We start from the raw sequence: 27915 nt of genomic DNA, 5'->3' as shown, positions 1-27915 counted from the left end.
ACTCCTTTGGTTTTCTACCAAGACCAGGGATGGAATTAGGGTTGCCAAGTCCAATTCAAGAAATATCTGGGGACTTCGGGGGTGGAGCCAGGAGACGTTGGGGGGTGGAGCCAGGAGCAAGGGTATGACAAGCATAATCGAACTCCCAAGGGAGTTCTGGCCATCACATTGAAAGGGACCTCACACCTTTTTAATGCCTTCCTTCCATAAGAAATAATGGATAGGGGCACCTTCTTTTGGGGCTGATAGAACTGGACCCCCTTGTCCACTCTTTTTGAAACTTGGTATTTTGGGAAGCGACACTGGATGCTATGCTGAAAATTTGGTACCTCTACATCAAAAAATATCTGTCCTAGAGCCCCAGATACTCAAGGATCAATTCTCTATTATTTTCTACGGGAATAAGTTTCCATAGGGAATTATAGAGTTCCCAGCAGACATTTCCCTTCCCTCCCCCCGCTTTCTGATGACCCTTAAGCGAGAGGAGGGCCTCCAAACCAGGGGATCCCCTGCCCCCACCTGGGGATTGGCAACCCTAGGTGGAATTCTAGCAGGAGCTCCTCTGCATATTAGGCCACACACCCCTGATGTAGCCAATCCTCCAAGAGCTTACAAAAAAGAGCCTTGTAAGCTCTTGGAGGATTGGCTACATCACGGGTGTGTGGCTTAATATGCAAAGGAGCTCCTGTTAGAATTCCACCCCTGATCAATAGTGTAACCTTCAAATTAGGCCTTGAACTCAAAAGTTCCAAAGCCAAGCCTGTATAGTATATCTGCATCAACAAAACAACTGATATTTCCCTCTCTCTTCTGCTTGATTTTCCGGTTAGTCCACCCCCCGTTCGAGGTGTTCCGAGAGCTGTCAGCCTGGAGAAGTCAAAGTGACTCAGGAAGGGAAGCCATTTTGCTGCTATGACTGTGTTCCATGCCCGGAAGGAACCATCTCCACAAAGGAAGGTGGGTGACTCTAAAACAAGGACCTTGCTGGTTACAGGTTGCTGTAGGATGCAAGGAAAGGTAGAAATATATACATGCATACACTTGCAAATAGCTGGGATTTTTCACATGCCAATTAAATGTGTGACCATCAGCTCCTCAAAATAACAAGGTGAGGATCCATCCTTCACCCACATACACAAGTGGAAGAAATCAGAGAAAGATAGCAAATGCCCATGGTCAACAACCTATGTATACAGGAGTTGGTTTACCAGGGAGAACCCTCTAAATAATGAGGAGATGGATGATAGATTAAAGGGATATTTATTGGAAAATTTCAACAAACATATAGAGGACCAGAAAGTCTTTGGAAGAGCCTTGGAAAGCCCCAAAAGGAATAAACGTCCTTTATTTTATTTTTAAACATATGATAAGTTTATTTTAGAAATTCCAAGTTATACAGAACTTTGTTGGGTGAAGCAGTAACAAGTAGATTAATTCCATATGCAACAAAATTCTACTCTGCATAAAGTACTATGGTATATATAACATTGTAGAACATCTTATTTAGCATTTAAGATAACATCCATTTCACCAGTCAATCAATCAATAAACAAATATCTTCTAAGGATAAATTAACTGGTAATTGGGCTAGAATTCTTGACTCTTAAGCTAAGAATAATGCCTTGCTCCATCCCAAGCCAAACAAAAAAGAATATTTAAATGAAAAAGAGTGGATAGCACCAGTTAAGAACCAGGGCTTTTTTTGCAGAAAAAGCCCAGCAGGAACTCATTTGCATATTAGACCACACCCCTGACACCAAGCCAGCCGGAACTGCGTGCCTGTGGGTTCCTGCTCAAAAAAAGCCCTGGAAAGAACTATAGTTAGAGAAACTGAAGGTAAGTTCTGTTAATAGGTAAGATGCTTTTAGATCATCATCATCATCTTCTACTTTGGGTGCCTCTAGAATTAGACCCCCTGGTCCAATCTTTTTTAAACTTGGGGGTTCTGTGGGGGAGAGGCCCTGCAGCTGCTCTGCAAATTTGGAGCCTCTACGTCAATCCCTCTCCCCCCCCCCAAGCCACAATTTCTTACATGCTATTTTGCTATTGACTTCAATGGCCCAAAGGGTTTAATGGAGCCAAATGGCCGTTGAATTTTGGCTGCTATTCACGATTGCTGTATTTGGCTCCCGAGTCAGATCAGAAACTTTGATTTGGCTCTAGATGGCCCGAATACAGCTGAATCAGCTGCTTTCCGGGGTTGTTTTGGGTTAGGCCGAACCGAATGCACAACCCTGGCATCCAGAACTGTTTACGGTTCAAGACAAGACTCTTGTTACCCCACATCAGAGATCAGGGGGAAGCAACAGAAAGGAGATAAGAGAAGCAGCTTTCCAAATGAGGCCACATCATAGATGTAGACAGAAAGCATACCAGAAAGCATACACACAAATACTAAAATTATATTTGTTCTTTCCAGATGCAGACCATTGTGACAAATGTCCAGAAGATCAGTATCCGAACAGTGACCAAACTAAATGTGTGTTGAAGGCTACAACATTTCTGTCCTATGAAGAATCTCTGGGAGTTATCCTAACTGTCATTCCTCTCTTCTTGTCCCTAATCACTGGTGGTATTTTAGGGCTGTTCATTAAATTCCGAGATACTCCAGTAGTCAAAGCCAACAACCGGGACCTCACCTATATTCTCCTCATCTCTCTCTTGCTTTCCTTCCTCTCCTCCTTTCTGTTTATTGGCCAGCCAACAAAGGTGACATGTCTCCTTCAACAAGCCACCTTCAGCACCATCTTCTCAATCTCTGTCTCTTCTGTCTTGGCCAAAACCGTCACTGTGGTGGTGGCCTTCATGGCAACAAAGCCAGGGAACAGGATGAGGAGATGGCTGGGGAAGGGTTTGGCCAACTCCATCATCATCTCCTGTTCCAGCATCCAAGTTGGCCTCTGCATCCTCTGGCTGGGAGCCTCTCCCCCCTTCCCAGAGTCCGACATGCACTCCCAGGCTGGGCAGATCACGCTGCAATGCAACGAAGGGTCTGTGGCCATGTTTTATGGTGCCCTGGGCTACATGGGCTTCCTGGCTGCCATCTCTTTCACGGTGGCTTTCCTGGCCAGGAAGCTGCCTGGGGCCTTCAACGAGGCCAAGCTGATCACCTTCAGCATGCTGGTGTTCTGCAGCGTGTGGGTGTCGTTTGTGCCCACCTACCTGAGCACAAAGGGGAAGTACATGGTAGCCGTGCAGGTCTTCTCCATGCTGGCCTCCAGTGCTGGAATGTTGGGTTGCATCTTTATTCCCAAATGCTACATTATTATAATGAGGCCTGATCTGAATACCAAGCAGCATTTAATGACAAAAATGAATAGATAATGGGACATCCCTGTAATCATACCTCTGACCACAGTGACATTTTAGCACAGCTAATAGATAATTTTTGGCATTTCCTAGGAAGGGAATCCTACAGCTTTCATGAATTTCACATCTGCTTTTGATCTCATCTGAAAGGAGCATTTTGGGTAGAAAGTACATCTTGGGTAGAAACCTTATCACATGCCTGTACTTAAATAACTGTTTGGAGTCTGTCACAATGTCAGGGGAGAAGGAAGAGCCTCTACTGGCTGCCACCACTCCGGTAAGGGTCTTTTTTCAAACGTCCCAGCTAACTTACCCACCCCTCTTTTCCTTCTTAACAAAACACCCTCTATCCAGGACCGAAGAGACGTGAGGAGTATAACAACAGTATAACAAGACAGTATAACAGGCAGTATAATAAAACAGGTTTATTATACGTGCTTGAGAAGAAACAAGTGGGATGTACAAACTTTGAGCACAGCAGTGAATATCGAAAAAGTAAAGGTGGAACAAAGCAAAAATAAAAACTCCATTGCAACTAACTAAATGTTTTCTTCCTATAATGTGAACAGACCCAAACTCACCATTCCTTGGGTGAGGGAACCCTCCTGCTGCACCCTTCCCAATGATAACTCTCCTGACTGCAGCCTCTCCAGAGACAACACTCTCCCTCTATACCCAGGCCTTTTTATTCCTTCTTCCCAGGTCCCACCCCCTCTGATTAACATGTGGAATTCCCTGCCACAGGAGGTGGCGGCAGCTACAAGCATAGCCAGCTTTAAGTGGGGATTGGATAAAAATATGGAGCAGAGGTCCATCAGTAGCTATTAGCCACAGTGTGTATATATATATATGTGTGTGTGTGTGTGTGTGTGTATACACATACACACACACACAAACACACACACACACACACACACACATGTCAGGTGATGGAAACTCAAGTCTGTATTCATTTGAGACAATGTAATACTTTTATTGGAAACTCATAGCTTGAAACAGAAATTGAGACTAATACCTTGGCAGGGGTGTTTCTGGTTCTTATGGAATCTACATCAAAGTAACTTCTAAACAAAGGCATTATTCTCAAAGCAACAGGGAGTAAAGGTGCAAACTTTCACACGAGAGCCTCTGCTTATCTTCTAGCCTCTGGGAAGATGCTGGCCAGCCGGTATCTATTAACGGCCACATTCCTTTACTCTCTTCACAACCTAAACAAAGTTAACACTTCAAACGTTCCCTTTGATATGCATGGTAACTACAATCTCACAAAGGCTGGGGTTAGTATAGAAAAGTCCATTTGGTTAGTATTTTATAATTTCAGCATGATAGAGTTACAGAGCCTGACAACACACACACATATACATTGGCCTCTGTGTGACACAGAGTGTTGGATAGGGTTGCCAAGTCCAATTCAAAAAATATCTGGGGACTTTGGGGTGGAGCCAGGAGACATTGGGGGCGGAGCCAGGAACAAGGGTGTGACAAGCATAATTGAACTCCAAGGGAGTTCTGGCCATCACATTTAAAGGGACAGCACACCTTTTTAAATCTCTTCCTTCCATAGGAAATAATGAAGGATGGGGGCTCCTTCTTTTGGGGCTCATAGAATTGGACCCCCTGCTCCAATCGTTTTGAAACTTGGGGGCACTTTGGGGAGAGGCACTAGATGCTATACTGAAACTTTGGTGTCCCTACCTCAAAAAACAGCTCCCCCAGTGCCCCCGAAACCTCCGGATCAATTCCCCATTATACCCTATGAGAATCGATATCCACAAAGGGAATACTGAAGTGCTCAGCTGAAGTTTCCCTTCCCCACCCCAACCCATCCCGTTTCTGGTGACTTTAAAGCGACGGATTGGAGTCTCTACTCACGAGTTGCAGCCAACTTCTTCAAGGTAACATAGACACACCATCCCAAGAGGAAGCCTTTCCAATCGGAGACTGAAGCCTCCAAAGGCACATGGTCCTCTGGGGGCGGGGTTTCCCCCTGCCGGCCAGCTGACTGGGGGCGGGGAGAAGCCTAGGAAAGTGGAAGAACCCCGGCTGGGACCTGGGGATTGGCAAGCCTAAACATAAGAGAAGCCATATAGGATGGCCAGACCGTCCCGGGCACCCGGGAAAGTCCCGGTTCTGGCCCCCTATTCCCGCCTCCCGGGCTGGCTATACCGGGACCATTAGAGTTCCCGGTTTAGCCAGCCAGAGAGCTGGCGGGCCGCGCGTGCCGGCGGAGAAGGCGGCGAGTGAGGGAGGGAGCGTCCCTGCGCGTGCGCAGGGCCCCTGCGCACGCGCAGGGACGCTCCCTCCCTCACTCACCGCCTTCCCCGCCGGCGCGCGGGGCCCGGCGGCGGTGGCGGAGGCCGCGGAGAGGCCGGCGCTGGTCCCTGGAGGCCCTCCAGAGACTCTGGAGGGCCTCCAGCGACCAGCGCCGACCAGCGGAGGCCGCGGAGAGGCCGGCGCTGGTCGCTGGAGGGCCTCCAGAGACTCTGGAGGGCCTCCAGCGACCAGCGCCGACCAGCGGAGGCCACGGAGAGGCCGGCGCTGGTCCCTGGAGGCCCTCCAGAGACTCTGGAGGGCCTCCAGCGACCAGCGCCGACCAGCGGAGGCCGCGGAGAGGCCGGCGCTGGTCCCTGGAGGCCCTCCAGAGACCAGCGGAGGCCCTCTCCAGCCTCCGCAGCCGCTGCCAGCAGCACCAGCCGCCCGGAGGAGAGTCCGCCACCCGCCCTGGAAGAAGGTAAGCAGGGAGGGAGGGGGCCGAAAACGGGGGGGGCTGGCGGGAGGGGGCGGCCTTCCTTCCTTCCTTCCTTCCTTCCTTCCTTCCTTCCTTCCTTCCTTCCTTCCTTCCTTCCTTCCTTCCCTCCCTCCTTCCTCCCTCGCTCCCTCCTTCCTTCCCTCCCTCCCTCCTCCCTTCCTTCCCTCCCTCCTCCCTTCCTTCCCTCCCTCCTTCCTTTCTTCCTTCCTCCCTCCTTCCCTCCTTCCTTCCCTCCTTCCTTCCTTCCCTCCTTCCCTCCCTCCTTCCTCCCTCCCTCCCTCCCTTTCTTCCTTCCTCCCTCCTTCCCTCCTTCCTTCCCTCCCTCCTTCCTTTCTTCCTTCCTTCCCTCCTTCCCTCCCTCCTTCCCTCCTCCCTTCCTTCCCTCCCTCCCTCCTTCCTTTCTTCCTTCCCTCCCTCCTCCCTTCCTTCCCTCCTTCCTTCCTTCCCTCCCTCCTTCCTTCCTTCCCTCCCTCCTTCCTTTCTTCCTTCCCTCCTTCCCTCCCTCCCTCCCTCCTCCCTTCCTTCCCTCCTTCCTTTCTTCCTTCCTCCCTCCCTCCCTTTCTTCCTTCCTCCCTCCTTCCCTCCTTCCTTCCCTCCCTCCTTCTTTTCTTCCTTCCTTCCCTCCTTCCTTCCCTCCCTCCTTCCCTCCTCCCTTCCTTCCCTCCCTCCTTCCTTTCTTCCTTCCCTCCCTCCCTCCTCCCTTCCTTCCCTCCTTCCTTCCTTCCCTCCCTCCTTCCTTCCTTTCTTCCTTCCCTCCCTCCTTCCTTTCTTCCTTTCTTCCTTCCCTCCTTCCCTCCCTCCCTCCCTCCTTCCTCCCTCCCTGTTTTGGTGGTTTGGTATATGGTTACTTTTGCATTTATTGGCATTTGCATTTATTGGCAATAGCTTGTGTAATACAGCATTTTGACTTCTTTTTTTTTTTTGCCATATAGATAGGGTGATCATTTTCCTATACTACTTGTGCTTTGCGTATTTTTCAAGTGCTTGTGTATTTATGTACATTGTTTTCATTGACTAAGGGAGTTATCTGGTGTTTTCTGGTTGCTGACCTAGCCAGACAGGACAGGAGACCAGCAGAGATTTTTTCTTTCTTTCTTTCTTTCTTTCCTTCCTTCCTTCCTTCCTTCCTTCCTTCCGTGGCTCTCAAATATCCGATGTTCATGTCTTGCGGCTCTCAAACATCTGACCTTTATTCTGTGTTGCTCTTTTGTTAAGCAACTCTGGCCACCCCTGGAGTAGACAATACTGACTTTGGTGGACCCAAGCACTGATTCAGTGTAAGGGAGCTTTGTGTTTGTGTCTTCTGGTGCAATTTTGTTCTCAAATCCTGTATTTACTTCATCAGTATATGGGATAAGGCACTTTCTCAACTGTGCTGCATAATGCAGCCTATTTATTTTGTCCTGTTTGCTCTGTTGGCTCTATCTGCGCCACCTTCATCACTTTCGGGGTGTGGATCCCCCAGTGGGGTGGTCTCCCGACTCCCTCCGCCGGCTGTTTCTGATAGCCCTGCGCCCCCTCTTTCATTTGATATGTGTCCCGTGCGGGTGCCACCCTCCCGCCGGGAGATGCCGCAAAATGAGCCCCCTTGAGGCTTATGGCGGCAGGGCTCGGGGGAAGCGAGCTAGACTGCTGTTCTTTTGAGGGGTTATAGAGTGTTTCGAGCCCGTCCCTGTGGCATCGGTCCCATCGTTGTGGGGCCCAGGGGGCCGGCGCAGCAGCACGCTGAAGCAGCCTGTCGGTCACTTCCGGGTTCCTGTCCTGCATCTCGACCTGTGTTATTAGTGACAGGCTGCTTCGGCGTGCCTGGAAGGGTAGTGATAAGGAAACTGGCTGTTGAATGTGACCATTGTTCTGTGTTAATTGCTGGGAGGGTTGGAAGGGGTTTGAAGATAAGGAAGATGGTTGTTGACTGTGCTGATTGTTCTGTGGAATTTGCTGGTTGTTCTGAGACTTTCTGCAATTTATAGTCTGTAGGGTGTTTTGCAGAGCTGGGTACCAAGATTGGTGGATGAAAATGCCTTCTTCCTTTGTTAAAATTGTGCTGGTGTTTGTAAATCTTCCAGGAAGCCCCACCAAACAATGGGCACATCCACAAACCAATTGCCCTTTCATCACACCCCCTCCAGCCTAGAAATAGCAGCTCTCCAGCAGCCCTGGCCCCACTCAATGCACGGCAGCCAAGAAGGTCTGAGCACCTGCTCCGGCTGCAACGCCACTGAGGATGTTCTCCGCAGCTGAGAACGAAACGTCTGGAAGGAAAACTTTCTCCAGTAGAACACGGCACTTGATCCTGAAAGATTCTACAAACCCTAATGATGTTACCAGCCGTGAAAACCTGAAATCTTTGAAACTAATATCTCTTGCATTGGCTCCAGTTCATCTTAAGGAAACAGAGAGCTGGAGACACGATAAGGGCATGAAAATGTTGCTTCCAATTGCACAGAACAACAGAACTGGTCCAATCAGTTACAGATTTCCCTTTTGCAATACCTTTGTTGTATCACACGGATCCAGGGCTTTTATTTGTAGCGAGAACTCCTTTGCATATTAGGCCACGCCCCCCTAATGTAGCCAATCTTCCTGGAGCTTACAGTAGACCCTGTACGAAGAGCCCTGGAAGCTCTTGATTTTATTGGATTTATATCCCGCCCTCCCTGCCGAAGCAGGCTCAGGGCAGCTCACGGTGATAAAAACAGTTGCAAATATTGAGCATTAACTAACTCTTGGAGGATTGGCTACACCAGGGGTGTGTGGCCTAATATGCAAAGGAGTTCCTGCTACCAAAAAAAGCCCTGGGGATCTATGCTTGTGGTTTCTGAGAAGCAAGGTACTCGTTACACACAAAACTGATGTGTGACCAACACAGATGCCACACAAGACGTTCATTCCCACTGCGCTTTCTTTCCCACACTCAGTTTTTTTATTGTAACATACCAAGAATTTTTTTGTAATGTTTCAGAATTTATACAGATAATCTCCCAAAGGCGGACTGTCATTTGATTATTAACACTGGATTAACCAGAGATGCTTATACAGTCTTCTGGGCATCGACCAACTGAAGTGAAGTTCTTGAGAAGTTCTTTCCACACTTCAGGCATAGGTAAGATGCCAGGGATTTACCACTGCACGATCGTGTTGATGTACAATGAACTATTTCCTACAAATGAACCTCGTTCCACATTCCGATCAAGGAAACCGTTTCTCCCCTTTATAGTTCCTGGCATGATAAGAAATGACTGGCCTGCCATTGGAGCCATTTCCACACTAGGAGCGCTAATATAGTTTTTCTCAGTGTGGGTTCTTCGATGCTTTGAAAGGCTTGTGCTGTGGCTAAAACTCTTCCCGCACTCGGAACACTGAAACGGTTTCTCCCCCGTGTGGATTCTTTGATGGGACGTGAGCTGTGAGCGTTGATGGAACCCTCTTCCGCACTCAAAGCAGGTATACGGTTTCTCCCCCGTGTGGATTCGTCGATGGGAATTAAGGCCCGTGCTCTGAGTGAAGCTTTTCCCACACTCCGAGCATTTATATGGTTTCTCCCCTGTGTGAATTCTAGTATGCGCAATAAGGCTTGTGTTGTGACTGAAGCTTTTCCCGCATTCTGCACATGTATAAGGCTTCTCCCCTGTATGAACTCTCTGGTGGATAGTCAGGTGAATTCTGTAGCTGAAGCCCTTTCCACACTCGAAGCATGTATACGGTTTCTCCTCTGTGTGGATTCTCTGATGCGTTGAAAGGCAGATGCTGTGACCGAAATCCTTTCCACACTCAGGGCATGCAAATGAGTTTGTCCCCATGTGCGTTTTTTGACTGGAGACAAGTCTTGTGATGTCACTTAAACTCTTGCCACACACTGAACATTGATTTGGTATCTCCCCAATGTGGATTCCTTCTGACAAAGTTAGACTTGTGCTTTGATTGACGTTCTTTGCACACACTGCTGTCTCCCCTGTGTGAATTCTTTCATGTCTAAGAAGATGCGTGCTCCGGCTAAAGCTTTTTCCACATATGGAGCATGTATACGGTACATTTCCCGTGTGGATCACTTCATGGTAAGTTAGGTTTGTGCTTTGACTGAAGCACTTTCCGCACACTGAGCATTTGTACGGTTTCTCCCCGGTGTGGATTCTTTCATGCCTTACAAGATGCGCGCTCTGGCCGAAGCGCTTTCCACACACTGAACACTGGTGCGGTTTCTCCCTGTGTGGATTATTTTATGTTTGTTAAGATGGGATTTCCGACTGTAGCTCTTTCCACACACTGAGCAGTTGTACGGCTTCTCCCCTGTGTGGATTCTAAGATGATATTTAAGGTTTCCTCTCTGACTGAAGCCCTTTCCACATTCCGAGCATTTATATGGTTTCTCCTCCGTGCGATTACTTGGATGTCTTGAAAACTTTGCACTGGGACAGATGTTCTCTTCACACTTCATGCCCTTACATGGTTTCTCACTGGTGTGACTTCCTTGATTTGTGCTAAGATTCAATTCATTAGTTAAAATGTCTACACTTAAAGGAAGCTTATTCCATTTGTCTAACTCATTACTTCCATCTTGCAATGGAATATCATGGAAGTTCATACATTCATACGGAATGGATTTCTTCCTCCATTCCAGTGTTTCTTCCATTTCCCATCTGTCCTCTTTCTCGCTCTCCTGTCCATCGCCTGAAGGAACAAAAGAGAAACCTGATGAGGGAAAAGTGAAGCCTTTTTCTCCTTGTCGCCCTCCTCCACTTTTGGGGATATTTTTGGATGCTTCCTTGTTGGAAGGATTCCATCTAGAAATCCCAGAGACAGAAAAGGTAGCTACAATATGTAAGCTGCTTTTCAGTAAAGTAGACAGAATTACCTTACAGGGCTTAATTTAGCTTTCAACTTGAGAGGGGAATTCAATCCAATCCAAATCCCTTTATTGGCATAGAAATAAAAAGTGCAGCAAAGCAAATTTACATGGGAGTTTCAGCTATAAAAACCTGTCAAACGTCAAGAAGAGGAGCTAGTCTTTTGCTCCCTGATTGTTATGGCAGCCAAAAGGTTCTTTGCAACTAGGCTTGCGATATGGGGACACTGATCAGATAGCCGAAAGAAAACTAACTGAGTATGAGCTAGCTCACAGTTTTTAAGCCTCTGGCTCACAGATTTTTTTCTTAGCTCCAGAAGGACGGCCCCAGAGCAAACTAATTTATGCAGTAGCCAAATTGCTTGCTCAGAAATTTAATGCCGGTAGCTCACAAAGTAGAATTTTTGCTCACAAGATGCCACAGCTTAGAGGGAACATTGGCAGTGTGAGCATCGTTCCAAAATGGCTGCCACAAAAGGCAGAGCCAAATCCTAAACAGGAGGCAGAACCAAACACCTTCCCTCCTTGCTTTCCAGAATAATTGCCTAATAACCAGGGCTTTTTTTTCTTTTGAGCAGGAACACACAGCAACGCAGTTCCAGCTGGCTTGGTGTCGGGGGGGGGGGGGTGGTCTAATATGCAAACGAGTTCCTGCTGGGCTTTTTCTACAAAAAAAACCCCTGCATGAAACAATGGTGATGTCAGGGGTGTGGCCTAATATGCAAATGAGTTCCTGCTGGGCTTTTTTCTACAAAAACACCCTGCATGAAACAATGGTGATGTCAGGGGTATGGCCTAATATGCAAACGAGTTCCTGCCGGGCTTTTTCTACAAAAAAACCCCCTGCATGAAACAATGGTGATGTCAGGGGTGTGGCCTAATATGCAAATGAGTTCCTGCTGGGCTTTTTTCTACAAAAACACCCTGCATGAAACAATGGTGATGTCAGGGGGTATGGCCTAATATGCAAACGAGTTCCAGCTGGGCTTTTTCTACAAAAAAAAACCCTGCATGAAACAATGGTGATGTCAGGGGTGTGGCCTAATATGCAAATGAGTTCCTGCTGGGCTTTTTTCTACAAAAACACCCTGCATGAAACAATGGTGATGTCAGGGGGTATGGCCTAATATGCAAACGAGTTCCAGCTGGGCTTTTTCTACAAAAAAAACCCTGCATGAAACAATGGTGATGTCAGGGGTGTGGCCTAATATGCAAATGAGTTCCTGCTGGGCTTTTTTCTACAAAAAACCCCCTGCATGAAACAATGGTGATGTCAGGGGGTATGGCCTAATATGCAAACGAGTTCCTGCCGGGCTTTTTCTACAAAAAAGGTTCCTGACTATAACCGCGTGCCTTGTGCAGAGTCCACACACTGTTTTGATAAAGTTAGTATTATCTGTACTTTGGTTGGAAGCACGACACAGCCATGGGGGGGAGCAGCAAACCTGCAAATAGTTATACTGTAATAAAAGAACAGAAGGGAAGCAAAGATTGAGGAGATTGAGGGGAGGGTGGAACATGATTGTTTCCTTTAAATATTTGAAATGCTGCCATTTCAGGGAGGAACTGTGGCTCAGCGGTAGAGCATCTGCTTGGGAAGCAGAAGGTCCCAGGTTCAATCCCCGGCATCTCCCACTAAAAAGGGTCCAGGAAAGTAGGTGTGAAAAACCTCAGCTTGAGACCCTGGAGAGCCATGAATGGGGCTGTGGCTCAGTGATAGAGCACCTGCTTGGTAAGCAGAAGTTCCCAGGTTCAATCCCCAGCATTTCCAACTAAAAGGGTCCAGGCAAATAGGTGTGAAAAACCTCAGCTTGAGACCCTGGAGAGCCGCTGCCAGTCTGAGTAGACAATACTGACTTTAGGGGAGGGACGGTGGCTCAGTGGTAGAGCATCTGCTTGATAAGCAGAAGGTACCACGTTCAATCCCCGGCATCTTCAACTAAAAAGGGTCCAGGAAATAGGTGTGAAAAACCTTAGCTTGAGACCCTAGAGAGCCGCTGCCAGTCTGAGAAGACAAGACTGACTTTGATGGACCTTCGAGGGTCTGATTCAGTATAAGGCAGCTTTATATGTTCATATAGAGTGGTGGTCCTACAGATATCTCTTTAGGGGAGGGACTGTGGCTCAGTGGTAGAGCATCTGCTTGGGAAGCAGAAGGTCCCAGGTTCAATCCCCGGCATCTCCAACTAAAAGGGTCCAGGCAAGTAGGTGTGAAAAACCTCAGCTTGAGACCCTGGAGAGCCACTGCCAGTCTGAGTAGACGATACTGACTTCGATGGACCCAGGGTCTGGTTGTAGAAGGCAGCTTCGTATGCTCATATGCATATATGCTCATTTAGAGGAGGGCAAGGAGCTGTTCCACTTGGCAGCTGAAGACAGGACCCGAAGCGATGGGCTCAAATGACAAGCAGAAAGGTACCGGCTGGATATTAGGAACAAAATGTTTACAGTCAGAGTAGTTCAGAGGTGGAACAAGCTGCCTAGGGAAGTGGTGAACTCCCCTTCATTGGCAGCCTTCAAAACGCGGCTGGGTGATTATTTGTCGGAGATGCTTCAGGCTGATCTTGCACGGAGCAGGGGTTTGGACTAGATCAGAGGTGGGGAACAGCGGCTCTCCAGACTTTTTTTCCCCCCCTACAACTCCTATCGGCCCCAGCCATTGGCCACACTGGCTGGGGCTGATGGAAGTTGTAGGCAAAAACAAAACATCTGGAGAGCCACGGTTCCCCACCCCTGGACTAGATGGTCTGTGTGGCCCCTTCCAACTCCATGGTTCTATTCTCGAATAGTATAACTTGCATGCTGTACCCAAAATGAACCAGAAAATGCTTTCACTGTCATCTCTTTTCGAAACTGAAAAGTCCCAGGCTCTTCAGCTACTGTGAACTCCGGGGGCCCGGCGACACTGATTTCTGAGCTCCAGCTAGAACACATTATGCAAATGCTGTCGAAGAGTCAAAAGCAAGCCACCGAGGTCTCTGGAGCAGGGGTGGCCAAACTGTGGCTCAGTAGCTCTGCTGTGCAATCGAGAGAGCCTGCCAAAACAAGCTATTCCTCCCCCCCACCACCACCACCATTCCTCTCCAAGGGAGGAGCCTCAGCCAATGGAGCAAATAGAGGTTTTGCTCTAGCTCCTGTGCGATTGAGCAAGCAATTGAGCGAGCTCGTGCAATCGAGCAAGCTTGTTCTGCACCAAGCAATCATGTCTTTCGCACGTATTGTGTGCCTCTCAAAGCCCCAACCACCTCGTCGGCCAGCTAGGAGAAGGCCTTTGTCTCTTTAAATCAGTTCTCCACGCCAGCTGGCAGCTTGGAAATACATTTAAAGTTAGAGTTGCTTTCTTTCCACCTTCCCCTCCCTTCCCCCTCCCCATCTATTCTCCTTCCTTCCTTCCTTCCTTCCTTCCTTCCTTCCTTCCTTGGAGAGCCAGTTTGATGTAATGGTTAAGTGTGTGGACTCTTATCTGGGAGAACTGGTTTTGATTCCCCACTCCTGTTAGCCTCCTTTCCTCTTTTCAAACGTTATATTCTGCTTATCTACTCAAGAAAGTTTTTGATTAGATGGAATGAGAGACCATATTGAGGCATAATCTTTAGGCAGGGTTCTCTGACCTTGAAAGGGCAGCTGCTGTGAGAGCCCTCTCCAGCCCCACCCACCTCACAGGGTGTGGGGGAGGAAGGGAAAGGAGATTGTAGGCCACTCTGAGCCTCTGTCCTTGAAAGGGCAGCTGCTGTGAGAGCCCTCTCCAGCCCCACCCACCTCACAGGGTGTCTGTTGTGGGGGAGGAAGATAAAGGAGATTGTGAGCTGCTCTGAGACTCTTTGGAGTGGAGGGCGGGATATAAATTCAATATCTTCTTCTTCTTCTGATGTATATTCTCTGTGGCTCTTCTGTTAAGCAAGTTTGACCAGCCCTGCTCTAGAGTCAGCTCGCCGGAATACAGAATGACATTCATGGTTTCAGGGAACGGCAGCCAAGGGATAGAGAGAGGCCTTACGCAGAGAGGACAGCAATCTGTGATTCTCCGCCATGACGTTCCTATGCAGAGCCTTTTGGTCTGGATCCAGCAGCGCCCACTCCTCCTCTGAGAAGCGCACAGCCACATCCTCGAAGGACGTCATCCAACCCTGAAAGAAGTTGTAAAGTCGGTGAGCTGGTCAGGAGCTCTCTTCCGCTTTTCCAGGCTTCTTCGGTGGCTTTAAAAAGCCTTTCCGGTGAGGGGTGTGTGAGGAAAGCAAAGGGGGAAAGGAAGATCCCTTCAGCCCCCCAGGAAAATGTTCAGGGGCAGAGGCACCTAAGGTATTCACACAACCCATCTCCAGAATAATCTCTTCCTTACCTGGACCAATACCCCTGAGACATCAGAAACAGGAAACGGCCCAGAGCAATTCTCTCCACTTCCTGCAAAGGAAACAAAGGAGGTGGGGAGGCAGGTTATTCTGTGAAATGCCTGGCTCAGTTACACCTCTTGGTTCTTATTTATCAAACACTGGCCTGGGCTTAGTATCTCTGAAAGATGTCTTTCTGCCATATCAGCTCATCAGGGGAGTCCTTGCTTCAGAGTTCATGCCCTATTTCAGGGGTGTCAAACATGCAGTTCGGGGGCCGAATCAGGCCCTTGGAGGGCTCCTATCAGGCCCCCGAGCAACTGGCTGCCATCCGCTTCCTTCTCCCTCTCTCTTGCTTCCTTCTGCATCACAGCTTGGCTTGCTCACCTGCACAGGAGCTACAGAGCAAAACCTCTATTTGCTCCATTGGCTGAGGCTCCTCCCTTGGGGAGGAAGGGGGGAGGAACAGCTTGCTTTGACAGGTTCTCTCAATTGCACAGCAGAGCTACTGAGCCAAGCCTCTCTTCCTTCTATTGGCTGAGGCTCCTCTCCCCATCCCCTGGGGAAGGAAGGAAAGAGCCAGAGCTTCCTTTGCCCAGTTCCCTGGATCCCATGGGAGAAATACAAAGAAAGCATCTTTAAGACCAATGAGTGCTAACGTTTTAAGCATGTTTTCAGTTTTTTAAAAATGTCTATTTGTGTTTGTCTTGGGTTCTTTATAAAATTTATCTCTCTGCTACCTAATCTTAAATAGCCCACCAGGAGGGCAGGAAGGGTTGCCTCAGTGCTTAGTTCTTGTGGTCCTTTATTACACGCCCAGGGAAATGCTGATTGCCTCTTTCAGATCAGTCGGGCATTTTTAATTCCAGGTCAATTCAGCCAGGGGTTCTGAAGGTTTTTGCCATCTTCTGGGCATGGAGCAGGGGTTACTGGGGATGTGAGATGGAGTGGGGGGAGGTATTGTGAAGTCCCTGCACTGTGCAGAGGGTTAGACTGGATGGCCTTGGAGGTCCCTTCCAACTCTTACCATTCTATGCAGGATGTATGTGCTTTAAGAACATAAGAGAAGCCATGATGGATCAGGCCAACGGCCCATCTAGTTCAACACTCTGTGTCACACAGTGGCCAATATATGCGCATGTGTGTATACACACACACACACACACACACACACACATATATATACCGAAGCTAATAGCCACTGATGGACCTCTGCTCCATATTTTTATCCAATCCCCTCTTGAAGCTGGCCATGCTTGTAGCCACCACCACCTCCTGTGGCAGTGAATTCCACACGTTAATCTCCCTCTGGGTGTAGGACTTCCTTGTATCTGTTTTAACCTGACTGCTCAGCAATTTCATCGAATGCCCACGAGTTCTTATATTGTGAGAAAGGGAGAAAAGTACTTCTTTCTCTACTTTCTCCATCCCATCCATCTTGTAAACATCTATCATGTCACCCTGCAGTCGACGTTTCTCCAAGCTAAAAAGCCCCAAGCGTTTTAACCTTTCTTCATAGGGAAAGTGTTCCAAACCTTTAATCATTCTAGTTGCCCTTTTCTGAACTTTTTCCAATGCTATAATATCTTTTTCGAGGTGCGGTCACCAGAATTGCACAGTATTCCAAATGAGACCGCACCATCGATTTATACAGGGGCATTATGATACTGGCTGATTTGTTTTCAATTCCCTTCCTAATCATTCCCAGCATGGTGTTGGCCTTTTTTATTGCAAACGCAATACCATGACCCCTTTTGGGGAAGGACAGTGGCTCAGTGGTAGAGCATCTGCTTGGGAAGCAGAAGGTCCCAGGTTCAATCCCTGGCATCTCCAAAAAAGGGTCCAGGCAAATAGGCATGAAAAACCTCAGCTTGAGACCCTGGAGGGCCACTGCCAGTCTGAGAAGACAATACTGACTTTGATGGACCGAGGGTCTAATTCAGTAGAAGGCAGCTTCATATGTTCATATATGATCTCTCTCCTGGTCAGTCTCTGCCAGTTCACACCCCATCAACTTGTATTTGTAGCTGGGATTCTTGGGCCCAATGTGCATTACTTTGCACTTGGCCACATTGAACCTCATCTGCCACATTGACGCCCACTCACCCAGCCTCAACAGATCCCTTTGGAGTTCCTCACAATCCTCTCTGGTTCTCACCACCCTGAACAATTTCGTGGCATCTGCAAACTTAGCCACGTCACTGCTTTCAGTGTAACCTGTGAACAAGGTCGCTTCATGCGTTTATGTAACCGAGGAGAAGCCTGCCCTTTTAATCCTTACCCAAATTTCTGGCAGTTTGGCCTTCCTTTCCTCTGCTCCCTGTTAACATGGACCTCTGTCGGGCATCAGGAGTTTCTGCCTCGAGCGAATCGGTGCCATCCCACACCTGAAACAACCGGACAGTGAGGAATATGAAAAGGAATTTCACAGCCAAAAGCCATGGGTGTGGCAAGTCTGAGATCTCCTTTCATTGAACATGGGATATTTGCTTTACAGGGCTTTCTTTTTTTTGAGCGGAATGCACAGGAACGCAGTTCCGGCTGGCTCGGTGTCAGGGGGTGTTGCCTAATAGAAGAAGAATTGCAGTTTTATACTCCGCCCTTCTCTCTGAATCAGAGACTCAGAGCAGCTCACAATCTCCTCTATCTTCTCCCCACACAACAGACATCCTGTGAGGTGGGTGGGGCTGAGAGGGCTCTCCCAGTAGCTGCCCTTTCAAGGCTTAAAATCTGCTATAATATCTTCTCCCCCCACAACAGACACCCTGTGAGGTGGGGGGGGGGGCTGAAAGGGCTCTCCCAGCAGCTGCCCTTTCAAGGCTTACAATCTCCTATATCTTCTCCCCACACAACAGACACCCTGTGAGGTGGGTGGGGCTGAGAGGGCTCTCCCAGCAGCTGCCCTTTCAAAGCTTACAATCTCCTTTATCTTCCTCCCCCACAACAGACAACCTGTGAGGTGGGTGGGGCTCAGTGGGCTCTCCAGCAGCTGCCCCTTTCAAGGCTTACAATCTCCTTTATCTTCCTCCCCCACAACAGACACCCTGTGAGGTGGGTGGGGCTGAGAGGGCTCTCACAGCAGCTGCCCTTTCAAGGAAAGAGGCTCAGAGCGGCCTACCATCTCCTTTCCCTTGCTCCCCCACAACAGACACCCCGTGAGGTGGTTGGGGCTGAGAGGGCTCTCACAGCAGCTGCCCTTTCAAGGCCAGAGGCTCAGAGCGGCCTACAATCTCCTTTCCCTTCCTCCCCCACAACAGACACCCCGTGAGGTGGGTGGGCTGAGAGGGTTCTCACAGCAGCTGCCCTTTCAAGGACAACCTCTGCCAGAGTCATGGCTCATCCAAGGCCATTCCAGCATCTGCAGGCAGAGGAGTGGGGAATCAAACCCGGTTCTCCCAGAAGAGTCCACGCACTTCACCACTACACCAAACTGGCTCTCTTACGCAAATGAGTTCTTGCTGGGCTGTCTCTAAAAAAAAAGACCTGTGCGATCAATGGTGATGTCAGGAGGTGTGGTCTAATATACAAATCAGTTCCTGCTGGATAATCAGTCCTGCACTGAGGAATTCACTTCCAAAGCAGGGAAGGGAGGGAGGGAAGGAAGGAAGGAAGAAGGGAGGGAGGAAGGGAAGGAAGGAGGGAGGGAGGAAGGGAAGGAAGGAGGGAGGGAGGGAAGGGAGAGGTGGAAAGAAGGCAACTTTAACTTTAAATGCATTCTCCGCAACACCAGGTGGCATGTCTTGGAGAAGTGATTTACAGAGACAAAATGCTTTCTCTAAGCCAACCAAAGGGGTGATGGGGCTTCGAGAGCCACACAATATATGTGAAAGAGTCATATTTGGCTCCCAAGCCACAGTTCGGCCACCTCTGATCTAATATGATATGATTAGGATTGCAAAATCAACCAGGAGTCTAAAAACAGAACTGAAGCAAAGCATAAGTACTAACACAACACGTTACATTATGCACAAATTAAATTGTAGGATCCTAGTTTCTGCAAAAGAGAGCCCCGCGGCGCAGAGCGGTAAAGCTGCAGTACTGCAGTCCAAGCTCTCTGCTCACAACCTGAGCTCGATCCCGGAGGAAGCTGGGTTCAGGTAGCCAGCTCAGGATCGACTCAGCCGTCCATCCTTCCGAGGTCGGTCAAAGGAGTCCCCAGCTTGCTGAGGGGAAAGCGTAGTCGACTGGGGAAGGCAATGGCAAACCACCCCGTAAAAAGTCTGCCGTGAAAACGTCGTGATGCGACGGTCAACCCAGAGTCAGAAACGACTGGTGCTTGGACTACTTTTACCTTTAATTTCTGCAAGCTGCGGCCCCCAGTTCCAAAAATTTATCCAAGCAAAGGCATTAAAAGTGGACTAAAAGTATTCCAGAACAAGTTGGCCACGTGGGATAGGAGATATTCTGGATATTCTTCCCACCCTTCTCAGCCCTCTGAGTCTATCAGGATGAAACTTTCTCACCTGTTCTTCCTGCTTCGCGCTCTTTGCCTGGCCCAAGAGGAAACCTTCGGCCAGGGCCACCGCCTGGGAACCGGTCTCTGGCTCACATCCTCTGACCCAGCCCTGCATTTCCTGGGGCAGGAGAGTCAGGAACTGCTCCAGGATCACCAGGTCCAGGATCTGCTTCTTGGTGTGCCTCTCTGGCTTCAGCCACTGGCAGCAAAGACCATGAAGGCGGCTGTAAACTTTTCGGGGGCCTTCGGCCTCCTGGTAGGAGAAGCGCCTGAAGTGCCAGGGCTGTACAGGTGAGTGGGTTATGTCCTCCCTGGAGATTTCTTGTCCTCTTCTTCTCCAATCTTCTTCCTCCTTCACAGGCTCTTCCATCTTTGAGCTTGTCTCCAACGCTGAAAGAATGATGCGTTCCGCCGACAATTTCTGCCTTAAGACCAGCGGGTGAGACTGAAGTGCCACAAATGGGACATGGTCTTTCAGTGCACCTCTTCTACTGTCCTCTCCGACTGGGAAGACCTCTTTAAAGCGATCCCAACTGGTGACAGAGACTTCCCCCTACAAGAAAGAATACAAAGATTCAGAGAGAGGGAGGAAGAAGAGGAGCGTTGGATTTCTACCCGGCTCTTCACTCGGAGTCTCAGAGCAGCTTACAATCTCCTTCCTTTCCTCTCCCCACAGACACCCTGTGAGGTAGGTGGAGCTGAGAGGGCTCTGAGAGAACTGCTCTTGAAGAAGAAGAAGATATTGGATTTCTATCCCGCCCTCCACTCCGAAGAGTCTCAGAGAGGCTCACAATCTCCTTTCCCTTCCTCCCCCACAACAGACACCCTGTGAGGTGGGTGGGGCTGGAGAGGGCTCTCACAGCAGCTGCCCTTTCAAGGACAACCTCTGCCAGAGCTATGGCTGACCCAAGGCCATCTCAGCAGGTGCAAGTGGAGGAGCGGGGAATCAAACCCGGTTCTCCCAGATAAGAGTCCGCACACTTAACCAGTACACCAAACTGGCTCTCCGGAGAGCCACCTCTGCGAGAAATGTGTCTGGCCTAAGGTCAGCCAGCTGGCTTTATGTGAATTGATTAAAGGGCTGGAACACTTTCCCTATGAAGAAGAAGAAGATATTGGATTTATATCCCGCCCTCCACTCCGAAGAGTCTCAGAGCAGCTCACAATCCACCCTCAAAGTCCCCAGATATTTCTTGAATTGGACTTGGCAACCCTATTTGCAGCCAGTCCCATACTTTCAGAATAATCTACTTCTCAGGGTTGTTGTGAGGGTAAAAAGGAGCAGAGGAAAAGGGTGCAAGTTTCTTTGGTTTCTACTGTAAAGACAGCCAGGATATAAATAAAATCAATAAATCATAACTATTGCTGAAGATGAGAGCAGGTATAAGATAGGGGGGTGAATGGCTGTGAAGATGATGATGATTTTGGATTTATATCCTGCCCTCCACTCCAAATTTCAGAATCTCAGAGCGCCTCACAATCTCCTTTATCTTCCTCCCACGCAACAGACACCCTGTAAGGTGGGTGGGGCTGAGAGGGCTCTCACAGCAGCTGCCCTTTCAAGGACAGAGCCTCAGAGCAGCCTACAATCTCCTTTCCCTTCCTCCCCCACAACAGACACCCTGTGAGGTGGGTGGGGCAGAGAGGGCTCTCACAGCAGCTGCCCATTCAAGGACAGAGGCTCAGAGCGGCCTACAATCTGCTTTCCCTTCCTCCCCCACAACAGACACCCTGTGAGGTGGGTGGGGCTGGAGAGGGCTCTCACAGCAGCTGCCCTTTCAAGGACAGAGGCTCAGAGCGGCCTACAATCTGCTTTCCCTTCCTCCCCCAAAACAGACACCCTGTGAGGTGGGTGGGGCTGGAGAGGGCTCTCATAGCAGCTGCCCTTTCAAGGACAACTTCTGCCAGAGCTATGGCTAACCCAAAGCCATTCCAGCAGGTGCAAGTGGAGGAGTGGGGAATCAAACCCGGTTCTCCCAGATAAGAGTCCGCACACTTAACCACTACACCAAACTGGCTCTTTAGCTTGGAGAAACGTCGGGGCTCTTTAGCTTGGAGAAACGTCGACTGCGGGGGTGACATGATAGAGGTTTACAAGATGATGCACGGGATGGAGAAAGTAGAGAAAGAAGTCCTTTTCTCCCTTTCTCACAATACAAGAACTCATGGGCATTCGATGAAATTGCTGAGCAGACAGGTTAAAACGGATAAAAGGAAGTACTTCTTCACCCAAAGGGTGATTAACATGTGGAATTCACTGCCACAGGAGGTGGTGGTAGCCACAAGCATAGCCACCTTCAAGAGGGGGTTAGATAAAAATATGGAGCAGAGGTCCATCAGTGGCTATTAGCCACAGTGTGTATATGTGTGTGTATATATATATATAAATTTTTTTGGCCACTGTGTGACACAGGGTGTTGGACTAGACGGGCCATTGGACTGATCTAACGTGGCTTCTCTTATGTGACACAGGGTGTTGGACTAGATGGGCCATTGGACTGATCTAACGTGGCTTCTCTTATGTTGTTATGTGACTCAGGGTGTTGGACTAGATGGGCCATTGGACTGATCTAACGTGGCTTCTCTTATGTTGTTATGTGACTCAGGGTGTTGGACTAGATGGGCCATTGGACTGATCTAACGTGGCTTCTCTTATGTTGTTATGTGACTCAGGGTGTTGGACTAGATGGGCCATTGGACTGATCTAACGTGGCTTCTCTTATGTTCTTATGTGACACAGGGTGTTGGACTGGATGGGCCACAGGCCTGATCCAACATGGCTTCTCTTATGTTCTTATGTGACACAGAGAGTTGGACTGGATGGGCCATTGGTCTGATCCAACATGGCTTCTCTTATGTTCTTACGTGACACAGAGTGTTGGACTGGATGGGCCACAGGCCTGATCCAACATGGCTTCTCTTATGTTCTTATGTGACGCAGAGTGTTGGACTGGATGGGCCATTGGACTGATCCAACGTGGCTTCTCTTATGTTCTTATGTGACACAGGGTGTTGGACTGGATGGGCCATTGGTCTGATCCAACATGGCTTCTCTTATGTTCTTATGTGACACAGAGAGTTGGACTGGATGGGCCATTGGTCTGATCCAACATGGCTTCTCTTATGTTCTTACGTGACACAGAGTGTTGGACTGGATGGGCCACTGGCCTGATCCAACATGGCTTCTCTTATGTTCTTCTGGGACACAGAGTGTTGGACTGGATGGGCCACTGGCCTGATCCAACATGGCTTCTCTTATGTTCTTCTGGGACACAGAGTGTTGGACTGGATGGGCCACTGGCCTGATCCAACATGGCTTCTCTTATGTTCTTCTGGGACACAGAGTGTTGGACTGGATGGGCCACTGGCCTGATCCAACAGGGCTTCTCTTATGTTCTTATGTGACACAGAGTGTTGGACTGGATGGGCCATTGGCCTGATCCAACATGGCTTCTCTTATGTTCTTCTGGGACACAGAGTGTTGGACTGGATGGGCCACTGGCCTGATCCAACAGGGCTTCTCTTATGTTCTTATGTGACTCAGAGTGTTGGACTGGATGGGCCACTGGCCTGATCTAACGTGGCTTCTCTTATGTTCTTATGTGGAGGAGTGGGGATTCAAACCCAGCTCTCCAGATTAGAGTCCACCGCTCTTAACCACTACGCCACACTGGCTTGGACATCAGGTTCATGAATTTCATGGGATCTTATGGGTACACAAAACCCTTGACAAGGATTTTCTTTTTTTCATCACAACAAGAATTTCCAGAATAGACTCTTAACGTAGGGAAATACTGAGATGTAGCTTAGCCTAAATTATCCCTGCCTAGAACGAAGCAGTAACTTTGCTTAAAGCAGGGTAATCACAAAACAGGAAAATCACAGCCAATAGAAAACCAAAACAGAACAAGAAATGGTGAGTGGAGCACGATCCAAAATTACTCCACAAAGCGCTTCTACAAAATGAATATAAATATATTAGATACAAGCAGGGGGGGGGGGGGGGTTGTGTGTTTAGCAGGAACTCCTTTGCATATTAGGCCATATTAGGGTTTTAATGGAGAATATGTGCACCAGAGACATATAGAAAAGAAGAAGATATTGGATTTATATCCCGCCCTCCACTCCGAAGAGTCTCAGAGCAGCTCACAATCTCCTTTACCTTCCTCCACCACTACAGACACCCTGTGAGGTGGGTGGGGCTGGAGAGGGCTCTCACAGCAGCTGCCCTTTCAAGGACAGAGGCTCAGAGCGCCCTACACTCTCCTTTCCCTTCCTCCCCCACAACAGACACCCTGTGAGGTGGGTGGGGCTGGAGAGGGCTCTCACAGCAGCTGCCCTTTCAAGGACAGAGGCTCAGAGCGGCCTACAATCTCCTTTCCCTTCCTCCCCCACAAAAGACACCTTGTGAGGTGGGTGGGGCTAGAGAGGGCTCTCACAGCAGCTGCCCTTTCAAGGACAGAGGCTCAGAGCGGCCTACAATCTCCTTTCCCTTCCTCCCCCACAACAGACACCCTGTGAGGTGGGTGGGGCTGAGAGGGCTCTCACAGCAGCTGCCCTTTCAAGGACAGAGGCTCAGAGCGGCCTACAATCTCCTTTCCCTTCCTCCCCCACAACAGACACCCTGTGAGGTGAGTGGGGCTGAGAGGGCTCTCACAGCAGCTGCCCTTTCAAGGACAGAGGCTCAGAACGGCCTACAATCTCCTTTCCCTTCCTCCCCCACAGCAGACACCCTGTGAGGTGGGTGGGGCTGGAGAGGGCTCTCACAGCAGCTGCCCTTTCAAGGACAACCTCTGCCAGAGTTATGGCTGACCCAAGGCCATGCTAGCAGGTGCAAGTGGAGAAGTGGGGAATCAAACCCGGTTCTCCCAGATAAGAGTCTGCACACTTAACCACTACACCAAACTGGCTTTCCGTATACATTATCAGAAAGCACAAAATAGAGCCGGTGTGTGGTGTGATCAGCCTGCCAGACTAGGGTATGGAAGACCCAGATTTGAATCTCACTCTGCCATGGTGCCACTCACCCGTGGCGCAGAGTGTTAAAGCTGCAGTACTGCAGTCCTAAGCTCTGCTCACGACCTGAGTTCGATCTCCGGTGGAAGCTGGGTTTTTGGGTAGAGAGCTCGAGGATGTCTCAGCCTTCCATAATGAGGACCCAGCTTGCTGGGGGGGGAAAGTGTAGATGACTGGGGAAGGCCATGCCAAACCACCCTGTAAAATAGTCTGCCGTGGCAACATCACCCCAGAATCGGAAATGACTGGTGCTTGCACAGGGGACCTTTCCTTTTCTTTCCCTTACCATGGAAGCTTGCTGGGTAACCTTGTGCCAGTCACCCACTCTCAGAGGGCCTAACCTGCCTCACAAGGTTGTTGAAAAGAAAACAATGAAATACGATCACCATCTTCAAGTACTGACACAAACTCACACACCAAGTTCCAGGACACTACAGAGTGGAGATTCGAACCTGGTTCTCCCACAGTTGGGGTCAGGAAGGACTTTTCCTCCAGACCAGATTAGCCCAGGGATTCTGGAGAGCATAGGACCCAATACTGAGTACTAAGCCTGGCAGTGGGGAGCTGCAGGGCTCAGTACTGTGTCCCATGCTCTTTAACTTGTTTATTAATGATTTGGAGTTGGGAGTAAGCAGTGAAGTGGCTAAGTTTGCAGATGACAGTAAATTGTTCAGGGTGGTGAGAACCAGAGAGGATTGTGAGGCACTCCAAAGGGATCTGTTGAGGCTGGGTGAGTGGGCATCAACGTGGCAGATGAGGTTCAAAGTGGCCAAGTGCAAAGTAATGCACATTGGGGCCAAGAATCCCAGCTACAAATACAAGTTGATGGGGTGTGAACTGGCAGAGACTGACCAAGTGAGAGATCTTGGGGTCGTGGTAGATAACTCACTGAAAATGTCAAGACAGTGTGCGATTGCAATAAAAAAGGCCAATGCCATGCTGGGAATTATTAGGAAGGGAATTGAAAACAAATCAGCCAGTATCATAATGCCCCTGTATAAATCGATGTTGCGGTCTCATTTGGAATACTGTGTAGAATTCTGGTCACCGCACCTCAAAAAGGATATTATAGCAATGGAAAAAGTGCAGAAAAGGGTAACTAGAATGATTAAAGGTTTGGAACACTTTCCCTATGAAGAAAGGTTAAAACGCTTGGGGCTCTTTAGCTTGGAGAAACGTCAACCTCGAGGTGACATGATAGATGTTTACAAGATTATGCATGGGACGGAGAAAATAAAGAAAGTATTAGAAGCCGCTGAGATGGATAGGTTGACTATAAGACTACGAGAAGGTAATATGCAGAAATGTAGTGAGACATGGAATCCAGTCTATCTTTGGGTGAAAGAAAAAGGTGTAGACTTGGAACAACAGAGCTTGTAAATGGACGACCCCCAATGCTCCTTGTATGATTGGGGATTTCTGCAATGATGTTTATCTGGTGTATGTTGGTCTGTTGTATGATTGTATGATTGTTATTAGTGTTATTATTGTTATTATTGTTACTTTGTGTTCCAATGTTGAGTTGTTTTGTTGTATTTTTGTTTCTTTCTCTATTATAATAAAAATTGTATATTTAAAAAAAGAAAGGAAAAAAAAAGAAAATAAAGAAAGAAGTATTCTTCTCCCTTTCTCACAATACAAGAAGTCGTGGGCATTCAATTAAATTGCTGAGCAGTCGGGTTAGAACGGATAAAGGAAATACTTCTTCGCCCAAAGGGTGATTAACATGTGGAATTCACTGCCACAGGAGGTGGTGGCAGCTACAAGCATAGCCAGCTTCAAAAGGGGATTGGATAAACATATGGAGCAGAGGTTCATCAGATGCTATTAGCCACGACGTATTGTTGGAACTCTCTATCTGGGGCATTGATGCTCTGTATTCTTGGTGCTTGGGGCTGGGGGCAAAGTGGAAGGGCTTCTAGCCCCACTTGTGAACCTCCTGATGGCACTTGGCGGGGGGGGGGGGTTGGCCACTGTGTGACACAGTGTTGGACTGGATGGGCCATTGGCCTGATCCAGCATGGCTTCTCTCATATTCTTATGTTTCCTGCCATCCTCCGGCCATATAGCAGGGGGCATGGAGGGGTGGGGAATAGCTGTGAAGTTCCTGTATTGTGCAGGGGGTTGGACTAGATGATCCTTGGGGCCCAGCCCAGCTCTGTCTTTCTCGAACCAGAGGTCCTCCGCCAGACCCACTCATTCCCCTTCTTCCCCTCCTCTCCTACACCACAAACACCCCCCCAGACCTGGCTGAAACACCTTTCTCTGCACCGTGGACCAGTGGGAAGAATCTGGATCTGCGTCCCCAGGAATGAATGTCTTGGAAAGACTCTCCTGGCTTTGCAGAGAACGGGACCAAGAGGGGGGCTTTGGGGAAAGGGCTGCCTCTCCTCCGCCCCCCACCCAGCCTCTTGTCTCCATGCAAGGCGACATGACCCCCACCCCCTGCGTGCATTTCCCACTCACCAGATCTGCAAAGAGAAAAAGTGAAGGGCGATCCCGACACGCCTTGGAAGATCCAAGGCTGCCTTCCCACGGGTGGGGGGTGGGGGGGGGGGAGAAGCCTGCACGGGAAATGACCTCACAGTCCCTCCTCCCTCGCCAGCCACCCCAAAATCTCTCTCTCCTTAACCCTTAGATTAATTTTCTGCAAAAGCCAAGGCGAGGGGGCTCTTTCTGCATTGAGGCAGATTCTTTCTTTCCCCTTCTCTCTCTGAGGCTGCAAGAGGAGAGAGAGAGAGAGAGAGTCTATTGCCCGGGACAGAGGAGCAAAGCCCTTGGACGGGGAGGGGTCAGGGGACGGGGTTCAAATCCAGCCTCCTTTCCCGGAATCCGGGCTCCCAGATGGGCGCTTTCTGGCTGCATTTGAGGGCCTGCTTTTTTCGCCCCACGCTGCCATAGAAAATTGTCTATTAAAAATAAAAGCATTCGCTGAAAAGTCTAACTTCAACCTCCCCCCCCCCTCCCTCAATTGAGTTTTGGGGTCCTTCTATAGCAGGGGTGGCCAACGGTAGCTCTCCAGATGTTTTTTGCCTACAACTCCCATCAGCCCCAGCCAGCATGGCTGGGGTTGATGGGAGTTGTAGGCAAAAAAACATCTGGAAAGCTACTGTTGGCCACCTCTGTAATCTAATGGGAGTTGTAGGCAAAAACATCTGGAAAGCTACTGCTGGCCACCTCTGTAATCTATACAACTACGTGGCGCAGAGTGGCA

At 49.1% G+C, this 27915-nt stretch overlaps 2 protein-coding genes across 2 annotated transcripts in view; one reads left to right on the top strand and one right to left on the bottom strand.

The window, feature by feature from the left end:
• The window catches only part of LOC132571696 (zinc finger protein with KRAB and SCAN domains 3-like), a 242888-nt gene that overhangs the window by 202084 nt on the left and 12889 nt on the right, over positions 1-27915 (top strand). The window lies entirely within an intron of this gene.
• On the bottom strand, positions 8959-15025 carry LOC132571099 (zinc finger protein 883-like). Its single transcript, XM_060237776.1, is given in 3 exon segments — positions 8959-10265; positions 10268-10726; positions 14899-15025. Coding segments are annotated over 3 exon segments (1671 nt in total). The 5' UTR covers positions 15023-15025; the 3' UTR covers positions 8959-9177.

This window comes from Heteronotia binoei, chromosome 5 (assembly GCF_032191835.1).
Source record: "Heteronotia binoei isolate CCM8104 ecotype False Entrance Well chromosome 5, APGP_CSIRO_Hbin_v1, whole genome shotgun sequence".
NCBI classification, from domain to species: Eukaryota; Metazoa; Chordata; class Lepidosauria; order Squamata; family Gekkonidae; genus Heteronotia; species Heteronotia binoei.
The sequence above is the reverse complement of the archived record's forward strand: the minus strand, read 5'-3'. Positions and strand labels throughout refer to the sequence as shown.